At 33.8% G+C, this 19,105-nt stretch overlaps 1 protein-coding gene across 2 annotated transcripts in view; it reads right to left on the bottom strand.

Annotated features, from left to right (window-relative positions):
- The window catches only part of LOC117993838 (irregular chiasm C-roughest protein-like), a 100,213-nt gene that overhangs the window by 5,617 nt on the left and 75,491 nt on the right, over positions 1-19,105 (bottom strand). For both annotated transcript variants that reach the window (XM_069507126.1, XM_069507127.1), the window contains exons 16-17: positions 3,958-4,140; positions 131-317 (exon numbers count right to left, since the gene is read on the bottom strand). In XM_069507126.1, the coding sequence (XP_069363227.1) occupies positions 131-317; positions 3,958-4,140 (370 nt within the window). The remainder of the gene's footprint in view (positions 1-130; positions 318-3,957; positions 4,141-19,105) is intronic.

The following is a 19,105-nucleotide window of genomic DNA, read 5'->3' as shown; positions in this document are numbered from 1 at the left end:
CCAAAGGATTCTTAAAAACCTAAATTGTTATATTGTTGAATTCGGGCGAGCGTCATTTTCGTACTTTTCAAAAAATACACTAATGGTCGAGATGTAACGTGAGCAATGAAAGTTTATGACACGAACTCACAGTCAGGTCCCATCATTCCTCCCAGTCTCCCACAGCTTCCTTGGCGATTCAGAGACCCACAATGGCTCTGGTAAGTAGATGCATCAGTGCTTCTTGATAGAGAGCCTGTCATGGAATCTGGTTGTGGAGGAGCATAATCCCTGGAATAGTCCACGTATGGGACATATCCATTAGCTTGGTCGTGTGTCTGGAAAGATCATGTCCTTTAAGATTCTTTGAAATATTATCACACAAATACCATATAGGCGAAAGTTTATTTGCACGCACGTGTGTATGCGTGTGTATTTGTGTGTATACATGATACATACTAAGATTAACGTAAACGAAGTGAGAGGCGAAACGTAGTAGTATTTTGTTAAATATCACACAAATCTTCTTCTCTATAATATAATTCATGACCAACTGTGTCGCATACGTGTCCCTGAATCCAACAGTAATCTTCGTCCACGAAAAAATAAACTTTTCGTGGTCCCACATCATCGCACTGTTGCTAGATCTATGTCACCTATACCCCGTTCATTAGCATCATTCAACGCGCTTTTGGACAAAAATGCTCAATGGGACCCATTTAATGATGGGTCTATAATACTGGTTCGGGAGTTACTGAAGTACGCTGAGAGCATTGCATGAATATGTCATTCAATGTTCTCAGCGTACATATTCAAAATTCTTTGATCTTTTATCGTTTTGTATTTTATGTCTTTTTTCTTGTACCTTTATTTGTATTTAAATTTATTATTATCATCTAGTTAGTGTAAGTGGCACTGTAAAAAATAAAATAAAAATAAATAAAATAAAAATAAAAATGAATCACTAAAATATGTGTTGCTGATCGTAAATCTCGAGAACAGCTGGACCGATTTTGCTAATTCTTTTTTATAATATTCCTTGAAGTACGAGGATGGTTCTTACGGAGAGAAAAATTTAAACAATTTGAATCGACTGTTAGGCGGAACGAAGTCCACCAGGGCAGCTAGTAATAATATAATAAAGGGTGAAAGTTTGTATGTGTATTGTTATCCTTTCATGCAAAAATTACTGAACAGATTTGGCTGAAATTTGGAATGGAGATAGAGTATACCCTGGATTAACACAAATGTTACTTTTTATCCCGGAAAATCAAAGAATTTCCACGGAATTGCGTGATTGATGTCCACCCGCCTTATACTCCGATTGGCACCTCGACCTGACAATAGTGGCTGGCGTATTTAGCTGAAGGAAACAAGATATTTCCTCCATCCTGTGAAGTTGTTAAAATAGAAATAGTACCGGTTCACTGTCATTGTTATTTTAAAGTATAGATATACAGAAGCAATTGAACTTTGAACTTAAAACATCCCTAAATTAGAAAACAGTTCCATAAATAGCGCCTTCTCCGGGTGAAATTTGAACCGACCGAGGCCGTATTAAATTTAATAACGTAGTTTTAGTTAATGTTGACAAAGTTTCATTGCTTTGAGCGTCAAATTACATTTCGTGATCCGGATTTCCAGTCACGTTCTGAATGGTTTTAGCGACAGGTATACTCTATCCAGGGTTAGAAGTTAGTATAGAGCTCTCTATGTTACGTAATCCCATACAAATGACAGAGACAAAAATCTCAGTGAGCATTAACCATTTTGACTCACCAACGAATCATAAACATGTTTTCAGAAAACAATCGAAATTCAATTCGAAAATGTTTTCAGAGAACATTTGAAATTCAATTCGAAAACATAGTTTCGTTTGTGTTAAATAAGTATTTTTTATAGTGTTGATGAATATTTAAGATGACATTTTTCTTTTTCTTTTTTATGTAATCTACTTAGTTATATTTTTAGGACTACCATCTAAATTAGAAACCGGTTCCATAAATAGCACCTTCTCCGGGTAAAATTTGAACCGACCGAGGCCGTATTAAATTTAATAACGTAGTTTTAGTTAATGTTGACAAAGTTTCATTGCTTTGAGCGTCAAATTACATTTCGTGATCCGGATTTCCAGTCACGTTCTGAATGGTTTTAGCGACAGGTACCTATACAGGGTATAATCAGAACGCTAGCAAAAACTTTGCGTTACTGCCAACGATTCCGTTGTCTTTCTCTAAACAAAATTTAGAGTATCTGCATCCTTTTCTTTTTAACAATGCTAAAAAGGGACATAACGTCATGAACTTTACATTTAAAGACTCTAAATTTTAATGCACGCTACAAAACAGTAGGCTCGCGACTGTGCGCTAAAATCAAGGGTTTTAACATCTAAAAATTAAATTTAAAACTGTCAAACTGCGACTGTCCTTTTCATATTACATTAGTAAGAAGAGGATGCGAATACTCTAAAATTAGGTTGTGCTCAGAATCAGTACCATTGTTATACTATCTAAACACAATCCAGTACCAATAACTATTTCTCTCATTTTGTAAGTAGTTTTAGTGATTTAGTATTTTTCAAACCCGCAATGTATAGCGTGCAAACCTACGACGCGGCATTGACTCCGAGTGGCCGACTTAGCAACGTTCGTTGACCTCTAGCGTCTTAAAATCCCGAGGGAATTTTTCCGGGATAAAAAGTAGCCTATGTCACTCTCTAGATCTTTAAATTCAACCCTTAATGGGGCAAAATAAGGGTCAAACGGTCAACGAAGTTGCGGAAATAAGCTAGTTTTAAAATATTTCTTCCTCTTTAGCTCTATCGCAGAAAAAGTGACTTCATTTTAAATTCAATTTTCCTTCAATATTGAAATTCTCCTTACTAGAGACTAGAGAGCTTATAAGTTTAGTTTTCAATACCTTCTAAGACTAGAATATCAGCTCTTGCTTCATTAATGTCATTACCGACAAACTTTCTTGGTTGCGCTACATTATTTAGTTACCAAGTTGCCGGTAAAGTAACTTCAATGTTAACTAAAGCCGACTGCCCCGTGAGTTTCAATTAACCTAAATCTTGGTTAGGTTTCCCATATTGTCTTGAGGTTTTATGAGTCTACAATTTTTTATCTGTATATATAAAATTCAAAGTCCTGACTGACTGACTTATATATATCAACGCACAGCCTAAACCGCTGGTCCTAGAGACATGAAATTTGAAGGGTGTGTTCTTAGTAAAGGGTAGGTGTCCACTAAGAAAGGATTTTTAGAAATTCCATCCCTAGGTGGGTTAAATGGGTGTTTGAAATTTATAAATTTAATAATTTATAAAATTTATTCATAGTCCACGCGGCCGAAGTCGCGAGCATAAGCTAGTTTATAATAAAACTACATAATATTACAAAAATTAATTGTTATAATTTTTACTTATAATAAAATTGTATATTTATACAGGATGTAACCAGAACGCTAGCAAAAACTTAGTGTTATTGTTATACTACCTAAACACAATCCAATACCAATAACCATTTGCCTCATTTTGTATTCTTTATTTTTAGTGATTTCGTTTTTTTCAACCCCGCAATGTGGAGCGTACAAAACTCTGGACCATACCCCACCTACGACGCGGCCTTGACTCCGAATGGCCTACTTACGCAACGTTCATTGACCTCTAGCATCAGTCAAAATAATATGTTTTATCTAAATATATAAAAGGAAAAGGTGACTGACTGACTGACTGATCTATCAACGCACAGCTCAAACTACTGGACGGATCGGGCTGAAATTTATAGCTATTATGACGTAGGCATCCGCTAAGAAAGGATTTTTGAAAATTCAACCCCTAAGGGTAAAATAGGGGTTCGTAATTTGTGTATTCCACGCGGATGAAGTCGCGGGCATAAGCTAGTATTTGATACATTCAGAAGATATATGGATTCTGGGGCCATTATTATTAAATATGTTTTAAAGGTCAGTACATACCTTAAAATGAATATTATGTAGGGGTTGATTGAAATCACCGCTGTATCGCTGGTATTGTTTCATAAGCTCATTGTCGTAGGCTGTGTCCGGCAGAGGCACGGGTCCGGCTAGCGGGAGACCCAAGTTTGTCGTCAAATGCAAAGTTGACCGGAGGTCCGTCTCTGAACCGTTGTTTGAGAGGTCCTGCGAAATGTGTTCTATTTTTTAAAAAAATTAAGTGAACAATACACCCTGTATTATTAAAACACTAGCTGATGCCCACGACTACGTCCGCGTGGAATTAGGTATTTTTAAAAATTCCATAGGAACTCTTTGATTTTCCGGGATAAAAAAAGTTTTTATTGTCCCGGATTGGCGGTCGTGAATTGATTTAATTTTGATGCAAATTTTGCAGACCTAAAGCTTATTCCACCTTCCTAAATAAGACGTCCTAAATGGTATAGTTACCGTTAAACTAGCCAACTTTCCAGCCACTCAATGATACTTTGCCCAAAAAGCAGTTTATAAGCTAATTCGCTGATGTGGGCAATGTTGGCTGAAAGTCTGGATTACTTTGCCCGCCATCAAAATCGAAAAAAAATTGGTTTAAATGTCAATTTAAACAAAAAATTTGGTACACAGCGAATAATGTTTTTAAAAATCTCGTGGGAACTCTTTAATTTTCCGCGGTAAAAAGTAGCCTATGTCACTCTCCAGGTCTTTATCTATGCCCATGCAAAAAATCACGTCAATCCGATGCACCCTTGCGACGCGATTGAAGGACAAACCAACAAACCAATAAACGAACAAACAAACACACTCTCGCATTTATAATAAGTTCATTGTCGTAGGCTGTGTGCGGCAGAGGCACGGGTCCGGCTAGCGGGAGACCCAAGTTTGTCGTCAAGTATAAAGTTGACCGGATGTCCGTCTCTGAACCGTTGTTTGAGTGGTCCTACGAAATGTGTTCTATTTTAACTGTTTTTCAAGTGAACAATACACCCTGTATTATTAAACTGAAACACTAGAAATTTTCCGAATTCCCAGACCTCCATACTATAAACAACTTAACCTCCAATCCGGGTTTATTAGTCTTGGGATGACCCTAGTATGAATCAAACGCAGTTCCAATGTCCACAGTCTTATATTCAGGTACACTTGTCACATCCACTTAGTTTATATCTAGCTTAATTAATCACCTAGTACTTATATCTCGCTTAATTACTTTTATATCGTCCCTATTTTTACTCCCGCGCGCTGTCACACCTCCACTCACGGGTGACAGAACGCAGGTTTTTCTGTGTTGCCCACAGTCGTCCATCCTGCTCCAGATATGTCCCCATATCTGACCACTCGGCCTTCCAACCGAGGGTAATGCCCTCATACCCATAACTCAATAGGAGCAACATAGAATACCTTAACAGTCCTATATTATAATTAATATGATTAGTATAATAATTCCTCTAACAGATCGAAGCTAACATTGTTAGATTTAACAAGTGCACAAAACAAGTGCCAATGAGACCTACAAAATACTGGTATCAATAATCATTATGTACATTGCAATCAACATCTGTAAGTCTAATTCTTATAAATACACAACAAATCACACTGAGATAAGTAAATAGTAAATACTATAAGTCATTCTGATTTAAGCTTGATATTAAGAAAATTCTATAATCTAGTTATTGTTAGTGATATACGTATACAACCAATTCACAATAGTATAATCAAATATTGAAATCAACACAATTTATGTTAATACTTAATACAAGGAAATTATAGTAAAATCAATAATTTAATTTTTAAATATTATTATGAACTACATATTCTTCAAGTTTGTATTTGTATTTAGTAATACGTGAATAAATATTTGCATGGCAAATGTGGCAATACTAATTATGAGAATTATAAAACATCTTTGGTAAATTGCATTTAAAGCGAATAAAATATAATCAAACTTAAACAAAACAACAACGAGGAAAGAAAAGAAGGATAGTGAATTATCACCAACTTGAATTCTGAGTGCTAAGTACTCTATGATTTTAAACCATGTCACTATCAGTTTTCAATTAAAGTAAGTTTGTTTGCCCTTTCCTTCTTACCACTGTAATGACATGAATTCTAATCCTACATAATGCTCTAATGCAACACAAATACAATATTTTCACTAGTATAAACATTTTAAGAGATATGGTAAGAGTGGTTGGATCCCATTGACCATTACTAACACTTTATACAAAATTAATCACAAAGTTCTACAATATACCAATGAACCTAACTACTTCTGTAGACTTCATAATTTCTTTAAACTTAAAAATAAATTAAAAGAATATCTTATAATCCAATTTTCTCATACAATTGATGAATATTTGATATGAGTTGACCTTGATTATAATGTCTTTGTAGTGTTTCATGAATTATCAATTTGACTATCGTGAATTGACATTTAATTATTCTCAAGTGGTACCTACTGATTGACACCGTTGAAAAAAATAATAATATTACAATATAAGTATGTAACGTAAAACAAATAATAAGAAAACAATATGCCAATCTTTAATTGCATATATGTAGTATTATACTAAGCAATATCGGTAAGTATATGAATAATGATTGTAAAATATTTTTGCAGACCAGAAAGGCAGAGATCGTCATCCTAGTGCTTGTTTGCCCTATCTACCACTGAGATAATTTTACAGGAGCAACGTTTTTATGTTTTTCTATGAGATAACATAAGATCGTTGTTCTATTACAAATTTTCCTGTGAATAATGTACGTCTGGATTTGTAATAGCTCATTATCAGGCAAAATAAGTATAATTTACACATATAAAAACTGGTTTAAAAATGGAGATAGGCCAAAGATGCACAACGAAAATTACGTAAATGGAGATAAAGCACAATGTTAACGGAGCTTGGCTAAACGGTCACCCAAACCATTGTGTGCTTGTTTGCCCTAACGGTCAATTGACAATACAGGGTGTGAAATTAAAATCCATCGTGCATGATCCTATGAGTACTTATGTACCTACTTACCTTTGTAACTTTTATCAATAATAGTGTTGAATTTTTACTACAATCATTAATCTCGTGACAACGAACTTAATCAGGGGTTCATTTAAGTATTTATTTATTTTTATTACTAGTGGTTCGTCCCGAACTAAGAGCTCGCGGTATCCCATCTTTCCAATATCCCATAAATAAATAAATAAAATAAAAATATTTTTTATTAAAGTGAACTTTCAGTACCAGTGCTTTCGAATGTCGATTCGAAAGCACTACCACTGATGCATCTACCACTGGTTCGGAATGCCTTTCCTACCGAGAAGAACTAGCAAGAAACTCGGCGAATAACAGCGCCATCTATTAACCTTATTGTTATGTTCGCGTAAAAATTATCACCACTATTTTATTTCTTACATAATGTAATAACCGACTATACACTTTACATATATTATGGAAGTAATTACTAAGTTATAAGGTTGTGAAAGACGGACAGACAGACAAGTGCAATTTCACTCAATTGCTTGTATCACACAATCTAATCAGAAGTTTAATCATAACAATAATCTCTATATATAAAAATGAATCACTGAATGTGTTGCTGATCGCAAATCTCGAGAACAGCTGAACCGATTTCGCTATATCTTTTTCATAATATTCCTTGAAGTACGGGGATGGTTCTTACGGAGAGATTTTTTTTTTTTAATCCTGAAAAGAATCGACTGTTACTTAGGCGGTACGAAGTTCGCCGGGGCAGCTAGTTATAAATAAAACTCCAATTTCTAAATAAATTTTACTGTAGGTATGTTTTACGGAAATATTAAAAATTAATTTAGAAACATAATAAAAATTATAAATAAAGCATATATTTATTCAAGCATATTAGAGAATTATTCTTTTTTAGCTATTTTAATTTTTAATTTTTTCATGTTAAAAACATAACTTTTCTTAATATATATTTTATAGCTACACATTTTTTGACAAGGTTTACATTTTTTTATTAATTCGCTTTCTTGTCGGTCTGTTTGTTTGTTTGTCTATTCGATACAAATCTTGTGTTCGATTTTAAACTTTCCGGTGAGCTAGAGGCTTGAAATTTTAAACATAGGTTGGAACTGGATGACAATGCAACATTTACTTGCTTTCTTCTGTCTGTCTGTTTATTAGTTTGTCTTCAGTCCGTTTGTCGTTCAAAAACGTTGCAATGGATTTTAAACTAGCTTCCCGATGAGCTAGAACCTTTTAAAAATTTTTGATTGGAAGTGAATGACAGTGCTAACTTGCTATTTTTGTCTAGACTGTTAGTTACTTTGTTTTTTCGTCTTTACTGTACAAATTTTGCAATTGATTTTAAACTTACTTCAGAATGAACTCGAGCCTTGAAATGGATGATAATGCAATATTAACTCAGTTTCCTATCTCTTTGTTGGTTCGGCACTAATTTTGAAAATTTCCAGAGCAGCTAGAGACTTGACATTTCAAACATAATTAGTAGAAAGAGAGATAATAAAGAAGTAATAATTAAATAACAGGACTAAAAAGAGTCTTAAGTGCTACAAATAAAAAACTACCTTAAAATGATACACCACTTAAAATAAATAACAATATTCTAAACAGATCTTAAAAATAAAAGTATAATAAATCTAAGACTAATATTAGATGACAAACTTATATGAGACTCATATTGAACAAATAACTTCCAAATTAGCATCACTCACAGGGGCATTAAGAAAAGTCTCAAATTGCATCCCACACAAAATCTGGCCATCCAAAGCCACGTTTGGAGTACCTGCTATAAATCTAGGGATTAGCTGCACAAACATACATCAACAAAATAATTGCAAAGTACACAAAATAAACTAATACTTAAATACCTATTTCATTATAACTACCTCGAACAAAAACCTACGGTAACAAAAATATAGTGTGTGAGGGTGTAGATTGCCTGACGTGGTCAAACTGTCTAAAAATATTACTTAATTTATAATTTAAGAATAGGTTAAAGATATTATATTACGAATAATTGTATAGTACTTGTAAATTACACAAAATTGAATTAGTTAATAAGTGAGACAAAATTATCGTAAATAGGTACCTAATTAACTAGGTAGATATAGTTTAGATAATATAGTAAAATGTAAAATTGTAAATGCATGCGTCTGTGTACCTAACTACTGAAATGTATATAGAATGTATCTTAAAATAATGTGTTTTATTCTTGTGAATCTTAAAATATCTTTTTGAGAATAAATTCTTTAAACCGAAATTAATGATCTAAGTAAAAAAAAATACCTACTTACCACATTTTTAAAACGGACTAAAATTACTTAAAATATTTAAATAGTATAATTATCTATAGATAGCTTTGAGAATATTTGTAAGATTTAACTAAAAACGTAGGTCCATTCGTTCCGTCCGTTTAAAAAAGTGGTATTTTTTAATTTAAATTATATTTTTTACATAAATAATTTTTACTTTTTTGTTTTTTTTTGTTGCGCTTTCTTGTTTTCCTTATTTTTTGTTGGGATTGATTTCCTTAGCTTTTTTATTGTCTTCGCGTTTTCATTATTCTCAACTGGAGTTTGTTTTTTCAGGACCTTTTGTAATATGGTTTCCATGAATTTTTTGTCTTCAGCTGGCATATATTTGTAGGAGCTACGTATGTCTTGAATTTTTTTTTGGGACATTGTATTAGTGGGTAGTTTAATACAAACATCGCTCAATATGTGTATTCTTTTTATATTTATATTTATTGATATGGTAGGTCCTTGGAAGCTAGTTTTATATTGTAAAATATTCCAGTTAAATTTATTATAAGTTAAGGACTTCACTTTTAAAAAAGGTATTTGATGAAATCCATACTTAATTGCTTCTTCGTGGTAGCAACGGAAATCATCGTCGAACATCTGGAGGAATATTAATTTTAGGGCCTTGGTTTTAATTTTTAAAAATGCTCTCATCAATGATAGTGGGCTGTATAGTTCTTGGTGCCGAAGGTTCCGCTCAATTAGGCTGTGTACCGCATCTACTTCTTGTATATTTCCGTGCCCCGGTTCGGAGTATTTTTGAGTTATTTCTATAACTTGTCTTGCCTCTGCAGACTGCAAAAAATTTAGTATTGCAACACTCATATATGAATTTCTGTTCTGGGGCACACATGAGTCGGACCATAAAATGAGCTTGGTTATAGTATCTGGTAAATCTTGAACTATTGTTTTTAAAATTTTTATTAATGCACTTGCGAGGTCATCACCGCCCCTTCCGTTCTTTGTCTCATCCCAAATTGCGTTTGTTGCTGATTTTGTAATATTGCAATGTGCCGTCAAATTATACACGGTTAATTTGCTGGTGTAAAAAAAGCAGGAAACGTTGGCTTTTGGAAGAGAAAAAATATTCTCTAAGTCAAATGTAATGACAGCGGTAGTGTCATTTAGCTGCCTGTCTTTTTCTCTTTCCGCGTTCCCTTCAAGTTTTCGCTTTATGTGCTCTTCGTATTTAAACACTTGTTCAGAACTTGGATTTTTTTGTGCCTTAAATTCCCAACAAGCATCGCAAGCATCCTTTTTTGGACGATGAAAGGCTAAATTAAATCTCTCGTTAAAAATTTTTCGATAAATATTTTCTTTTACTGGTTCTTTATTTGATTCTACATAAAGCGAATACATTTTAGTAATGGACAGACTTTGATCGAGGTACTGACGCTTTGTGTTTGCCCTACAAAAGTGTGATTCTTGAGTGGGAAATGATTTTATGTGCTGAACCACTTCATCAATTTTATTTTGGGCTGTTTGTTTTTTTATATATTTTCCTTTACAGGGTGTAGGAACCATTTTCAAAGGATGCTTTTGAAGTTTCTTGTGGAAATAATATATTCTTTTTGGCGCAATATCTAAAGTACCACAAAAAAACTTTTGGCACACCCTCTCTTTCTGCTCATTTCTCAAAAAAAAGTATTGGAATGAGTATTTTCTTCTGCTTGCTTCGGCTTCCGTTCTTGTCCTACCTTTCAATACTCTTAATGTAAATTCTTTGTAGAATTTATTCTTTTGGGCATCTTTTAATGAGTAAAATGCAGTTTTGATTTCTTCTCTTTCTCGAGGTGTGAGTTTTGTTGAGCATTTGTAGGCGCAATTAACTTCACATCCAGATTGAACTTTTTTTGCTCGAAATTGTTTTCCTTTCACATTACAATATTCTTCACCAGCCTCTCTCTTCTTTTTAAGAACATTCCTTTTCCAATTTTCTGGATTTCTTTTCCTTTTTCTTGTGATTTCTTTTTCTTGAATTATTTTGTTTTTGTCGTTATTAAGACCAACAGCGGTGCACGCGTTAGTATCTATAATTACAACAGAATTCTCTAATTCTAGATTGCTACTACTAGGACAAACAACAAAACTTTCAATAGTTGTTATAGCGCAGTTCTTCGGGGATATATTTTCATGCTCCTCTACATTTTTCACAACGTTTGTTTTGTCATTACTCTCAATGAATAACTTCTTCTTCACTTTCTCGACCCTGAATAACAATAATGGTGTATAATTTTATTATTATTTCAGATTAGAATATACATAATATATACATAGAAATATGAAGAAAAAAGATTTTTGATTGTTTGTTTGTAATGGATAAATTCTTTCGGCTATAGAAAGCTGCTACATTATCAGCAAGTAACATATTATGCTATATTTTATTTAAAAAAATGATATTATATACTAAGAAGGGGAACTGATAAATAAGCCCTTTTAATACAATTAAGTTAAGTTAAATTAGTAGAATCGTTTCGTAGAAAGGCCAATAAACCAATCTAAATAGTGACTGCAATTAATTTTGACTAATAAACGTCGTCGATATATAAAGAACGACTAGGTTTATTTCTTAAAAAAAAACATAATCGTCTCCCATAGAACTAACAACGAAAGTTAGATACGTTCAGTTTTTTCGTTGTGTAACACCCTGTATAACCTAACCTACGAGAATATCCAAACATGAAAAATTTACTTACTGTTCACATTGTCCGGTGCTGCGGCTATATTGAGTTTTGTATGATGTCCGGGACATTGTTAGTGATATCACAAATCACAATTTCAACTCGTCAATCTTATAATTCACCGAAATATCTTAAAAAATCTACGCAACGGTCATATCGATTGCACCACGAGTGATTGTGAGCAAACAGTATAGCGGACAACAAAGCTGTTACGTCATACAAAAGGCGTGCCTGTGATTGGTTTGTTTGAGGAGATGCGGCAAACAAGCACGCACTTAAAACTTTAGACAAAGGACATTGGGCTTTCTTTTTTGTTTTGTGGAGATACGCTACTCAAGCACTAAAACTAAATTATTAACACGGGAGATTGATTTTAAAAAATAGCCACAACTGACGTATTTGTAGACATTTATGTGCGTTTTTTAGTTCAGATTGAGTAGAATTTGATTCTTATGCATACTGCATTCAAATGTCAATTTGGCCAAAAATGGTCGATAGGGCAAACAAGCACTAAGGCGACGAGATGTCGGCACAGATATTATGTGACCATATTTTGTACTCTACTTGAATAACAATAAAAGATAATTACCTATCAAATTGAATTATTGAATATTGAACCAATATTCTTGATGTCTACGAAATCAAGATAAATAATATGGTTAAATGTAGTTGTTATTATAAATAAGTACTAAGATCGAAACAAACCACAATGTATTCTAAGGAGAACCCAATAATCATATTATTTCAGAAATTTAAAGAAACATGAATGTGCTAATTGATAATGATACACAGTACAGATCACTATGAGATGTACAATGTGCACAATGTAATCCTATATTTTCAAATAACTGAGACGACTGCCTCTGACTGTATCTCGATTGTAGTACAACAAATACTATTATTAATATAACAAAATAAGTCACAATGATGTTAGCCAAGGTATTATTGTAATATTATAAACTCGTTACCCGTGGTGCCCCATATCATCCTTGCACTAGGGGTAGATGCATGCATAACTGTGTCTACCATAAGCCCCGTAAGTGCGATAGAGAGCGCAACAGACGGCGTTTTGTTGCCCCATTATTGTCTCGCAAGCAACGAGTCCTTGATGGCACTATAGACTTAATTGATGTAACATACAATAAAATCTGGTTTCTGGAAACTTCCATTCTTGTACATTCTTGAGCGCGTAAGGACGAACGATGCCAGAGACCCTCGTCCTCTTATGATAATATGGTTAACTTGAACACGGTGATTGAGGACAGACAGCACCCAACGCTGCACCAACCCAGCGTCATGCTGAGCCGTGAATTGCTGCATCGGTCACCGTTGCTTGTCTCGTGTCAGTGTGTGACAAATGAATGACAAAGATGTAGGAAATTATTTCGTGATACATTGGTGTACTTATACGCTTTGATAACATATCAGCGATCCATACATTAATACCTAGCGAGTGAAGTAAGCAAGCCTTCGTGCGCGAACTGCTTATACAGTCTATTGGAATAGATGTTACTTGAAATAGTATTTAAGAATTTGCTCTTTACTGTGCTGTTTCCACCAAACATCAACGTAATACAATGAGTGACTGCGAAGATGTGCATTAACATGAACCGATATTTAGCATTTACAATCAGCATTTCATTTTAGATCTACTTTAAAGGGTCTATACAACTTCTACTACGTACCGAATTCAGCAAGACATAATTAATATATTATTACTGAATACGTCCATTATAAGAACTTTAATTTGAATTTAAGTAACCCTTGAACATTAGTAAGTATCTGCTAGAACAGGTAAAGTGATTTCCAACCATGATATCTACTTCTGTACCCCTATTCTGTAGATAAATCTATTATTATTAATAAAAAGGATACACCCTTTCCACTTGCCGACCCCGATTTAGTCTGCTTGTTTTCCATCAAATTAACTGGACTCCCTCTTGTCACCATCGCGACCCGATCAGTTGCTGAAGTTCATACTGAAGATCACCGTCCACTCGCATCGGGATTATCGAATCAGGTTTTACCAGACTATTATTGTTCGTCATTTTTCAGACGCTTCGTCAGCCGTTTTCCAATTCGTTTGTTGGTTCTTACTAGGACCAGCTTTTGTCACCGGAATACGATCCATTGTTTACGTCAGTATTGCCACCTTCCATTTGTCATTCTTGATTCCTTATTCTTAGGTTTATATTATAGTCAATGCTGCCCTCCTTTGGCACGATTGCTACAAAATCAAAAATTTCCACTTGCTGTATGTCACAATTGGGACATGAATTAAATTTTCCAATAACAATATGTCTCATTTGGAACATATAAAATAGACAACCTTTGACACAATTGGGACAAGGTATATTACATAAACTATTCTCAGCAATTACCGCTTATCACACCAGGAATAAGTCCATACATAAGTCGGTATTCTTTTCTCCTATTCTCAGGAATCACCGCTTATCGCACCAGGAATAAGTCCATACATAAGTCGGTATTCGTTTCCCTGATTTGCTTGTTAGGTTATCATAAAATACTCTCAAGAATCACCGCTTATCACACCAGGAATAAATCCATACATAAGTCGGTATTCTTTTCAACTATACTCAGGAATCACCGCTTATCGCACCAGGAATAAGTCCATACATAAGTCGGTATTCGTTTCACTTATTTGCTTGTTAGGTTATCATAAAATACTCTCAAGAATCACCGCTTATCACACCAGGAATAAATCCATACATAAGTCGGTATTCTTTTCAACTATACTCAGGAATCACCGCTTATCGCACCAGGAATAAGTCCATACATAAGTCGGTATTCGTTTCACTTATTTGCTTGTTAGGTTATCATAAAATACTCTCAAGAATCACCGCTTATCACACCAGGAATAAGTCCATACATAAGTCGGTATTCTTCTCTCTTATTTGCTCCTTAGGTTATCATAAAATACTCTCAAGAGTCACTGCTTATCACACTAGGAATAAGTCCATACATAAGTCGGTATTCTTTTCAGATATTCTCAGGAATCACCGCTTATCGCACCAGGAGTAAGTCCATACATAAGTCGGTATTCATTTCTAATATTCTCAGGGATCACCGCTTATCACACCAGGACTCAGTCCATACATAAGTCGGTATCCTTTTCTCTCATTCACTAGTTGTCAGTTTGTTTAGAGTCTAAAAATAATAATCACATTCATAACAATGACACGTTATATCATAACAATATTAAACACCATTTATTTTTATTTTTTTAATTCGCTTCCTCAAGACAGCCACCAGAAGCGATTATTTGTGTACAGTCAATAGAATGAATATTATAGTGTCAACGGTTATGGCAAACCCGCTAAGTGTTTGCTCCCTTAATACCTCATTTGATTAATCTTCTTCTTAATTTGCTTTATGGCTTTTAGTAATTTGATTAATGATTTGAAAGACTAGTTATCGAGACTACTGAACTCAATACTCAAATCGATATTCTCAACTATTTGTGGGGTATCTACAGTAGTAAACATCTTTAGTTCACCGTGGGCTCTACCGCGGTTGTTTGACAGCTACAATGTCACGATCGCAATCATCTCTGATTGGTTAATGCTCGCTCACTATTGGCCACAATGCATTGTTGCAACAAGAATCGCACAAATTCAGCCAATCAGAACAATAATGATTGATGCAGGTTTTAGACAATCGCCCTACGTGTAATGTCTGCAAGTGATAATAATTGTGCAACTCGTTTGAAATTTTAATATAATTTAAGGGCACACACACAAGAGAGCAATCCGTCTTTTGTTTATAATAATTATATTAATAATTTATTTATTTAGTAAAAATATGCATCTCATAAGCTCCTTTTTCCAAAGTCAAATAACTAGTCAAAATTTGGGCAGTAAAAGTAGGGAATCCGTTTCTCCACTATTTATCCGATGGGGCTTGCAAGGTTAAGATTTACACTTCTCTGTATACTGACAATTTCATTTCTTATTTCAAATCTAAACCTAAGTCAGAGATCGAATTATTCGTGCATTATTTATACCCGAGAAACAACGATATGATAAAATTATGTGTTAGTAGGCTATATAAAGAAATACAACAATCCAGACCCTGTAATACATAACATTGCCACAGTCATTGCCACTTCATTTAATAACACCTTCGTAACTTAGTATTTCTTTCTAATTTCTATTATTACAGCAGATAGTATCATCTATTAAGTTGGTAAGCCAATCCAATAATAACAACAGTAAATAATTTATGATGTACTTGGTAGTTAACCTGTTTTTCAGTGCGTGTTTTTCCGAGGTAGTAAGTACCTAAAGGCTTTGATTTATGGTAGCAGATTGTACAACAAGGGCACCAAACAAGCCACTTGAGCCGAGTTATAAACACTGCTTTTCACTTCGATTGCGAGGAAATGTAACAATAATATTACTATAAGTACATATCTATAGATTGTCCGAAAAGAGTAGGGATTAAATGAGGGTGCTGTAATGAGTTTGTAGGTATAGGTCGCAACCTCAATACAAGTGCAAAAGTTCACTGGCACCATAGAAATTACATACATTCTTTCTCATCCATATGTCATTCAGAGAGACTGTTGTTTACCTATAAATACCTTGTGCATAACAGCATGAAACGCACTTTAGTCCTCTTATAGCCAGCGTAAAATAGAACCTTACGAGCATGAGAAGTGGAAACGTATTTTCATTTTATTATTATTTTTATTTTCCGAATTCTAAAAATCACGAATGCATGTCATCTATTAGTATAAGAGGATGTCAGCTACTAGTGACTTTATATGAATGTGATAGCTCATATAATTTTACCTTTTTAATTATAAAACTCTAAGAACATTTGAAAGAACCACTGTTATGCTGATAAATAAATATTTTAATTCAATTCCATTTATTTATTTTCATCTGATCTGATCAGTTAAATTCACTTTAGGTTAATATAATAATGATTCAATTCATTTTCCTTTCATAACCTCACCTCTCCTTAAATGGTAGTTGCAGCCAATGTAATTTATAATTTTCACAAGGGTGAGCAAACGGAACAAAAGTACATACTAGCACTTAATATAAATTTTATTGGTATAAGAATCAAATAAAATTCCAACATCCACATGGCTACTTTCGTGAGCATAAGTGGTGTATGTCTTTCTGTTTCTGGTATGTACATAGTTAGATTAATTCAAACCTGATATTTCATACCCTATAACTACTAGGTATTCAAAGTAATCTAATAACTCTAATTTGGTCGAATAAGTAAACCTACAGATTCAAAATAGGTTCAATGTTACCTACTTTATCTAGTGGACCAATTAATTATTTATTAGCTGATCCACCCCAGGTAGAATTTTCCAAAATCTTTTCTTTGTGTCCAGTAGTAGCTTAGTAGAGAACTCAAATCATATTTGATTATGCAGGGCCTGCGGGTTGATCTATGTCTGTCAGTACATAATACAGACTATTCAGTCGGTAGATAGGTATGGGTGCATCTAGCAATCGACTCTATTAGTCTCCCTATCACTGTCTATCATTCTCACAACCATACCATGCCTACCATAGACCCAAATCCAAAAATCTTACATTAAATGGTAGGTAATGAAAACACATGCACCTGACACATATTTCAGGCATTCTATCCTTAAATTGTACTAAAATATTACTATGTGTACATTTAAGTATGTAATTATTTAATTAAACAGAGACTATTCAATTCAAAGTTTTAAGACTTTATTTTAGTTACTAGGTAAACTAGATTTGCTTCAATTAACCATAGTAGTATTCAGATGTTTCTTACCTTCTTATTACTGTATTACATAACAATACCTTGAGGTTACACCCTCCATCATAATGAGGCAGCCCGGGATGGCTTTTTTTTCTTTTGTATCATTATAACAGGCCTCACACCAAGAGTTACTGTGTTCTTATCCGATCCATGCAGGTACATGACTGCTTCTAATCACAACTTGAAGGTTATGTGCACTTCTCCACCACAGATGCCGGCCAAAACCACTTGTTCATTTCACATTCGTCGACCTCATCGTCAAGTCGGGGTCACAGGGTCGTGTACATCATCAGAAAAGTTGTCGAACATGAAAAAAATGGTAACAGTTGAATAATCTCGGAAATATTGCATTTAAGCGACACCAGTATCAAGTACATACCTACTTGATTATATCAGACCCCTGTATATAACCCAAATTTTGCACTAAAACCATTGATTGACCCATTGATGTAGATATGACCGTTGTTATTGTAAGATTATTCTTTCTATTTTTAACTTAAGCACATGTACATATTTCTTTTTTTTTAAATGATTGTTGAATGATTTAAATTAAGACTTGAATAAAATTATATTGTCAACATTACTTCCTAGATAGATAAAGTTATATATAAATGAGTTAAGTAGATATTATTCATTCTAAATTTTCACATTTTATTATGCTATGATAATGTACTATAGGTAATAATTTGCACACTCAGTTATTGGTTGAATGTGTTAGATCAAAACAGATTTAAGACCAAATTGTACCACATTCTAGCAAATAAACTCTACTTTTTTATTTCTACACTAGCTCATGTATCAAGTACTTACCTTCATAATAATCTAATTGTTTTCTTGATTCTACTTTAATATAGGTAGGTGCCTATTTGGTTTAAAGTATTTCATATCACTTATTACCTTATTTCGATTTTAAAATACAAGGTGTTAGTACTACGGTGCGTTGCATCCAGTCTTGAAATTAATACTAATACTACTTATAACTTCATAGATCAAATCTAGGGCTAGGTATGTCCCTACATAATAATCCATTAAAGCGGTCAGAATAAAACTATAATCCCTTACTTTGAACTCTCAAATAAGTCATAATGCTGATATCTACTTACTATTAATAATTATAGCCTTCACTTACTCTGTTCTAAAAGTATCAATTGGTAATATTGTGACTTATCAAATACCTACTTAGGTATTTTGATGCAGTAATCTTACATTAGGCACTCTTAATATTCACCCATGCTTTAATGAACATCCACTGTAAGAAGGTAAGTACACAGATTCACCGCTTTCAATACAACCTATGGATGCATTGGACCCATCGACCTACGTACTTCTGCTTGTTCCAGACAGTATAAGGTGCTTTCCTCCAACCAATCTCTTGAGTAGTTGCGTTGGAGACAAG

The sequence above is a fragment of the Maniola hyperantus genome, chromosome 25, assembly GCF_902806685.2.
Source record: "Maniola hyperantus chromosome 25, iAphHyp1.2, whole genome shotgun sequence".
In the NCBI taxonomy this organism is placed as follows: domain Eukaryota; kingdom Metazoa; phylum Arthropoda; class Insecta; order Lepidoptera; family Nymphalidae; genus Maniola; species Maniola hyperantus.
The sequence above is the reverse complement of the archived record's forward strand: the minus strand, read 5'-3'. Positions and strand labels throughout refer to the sequence as shown.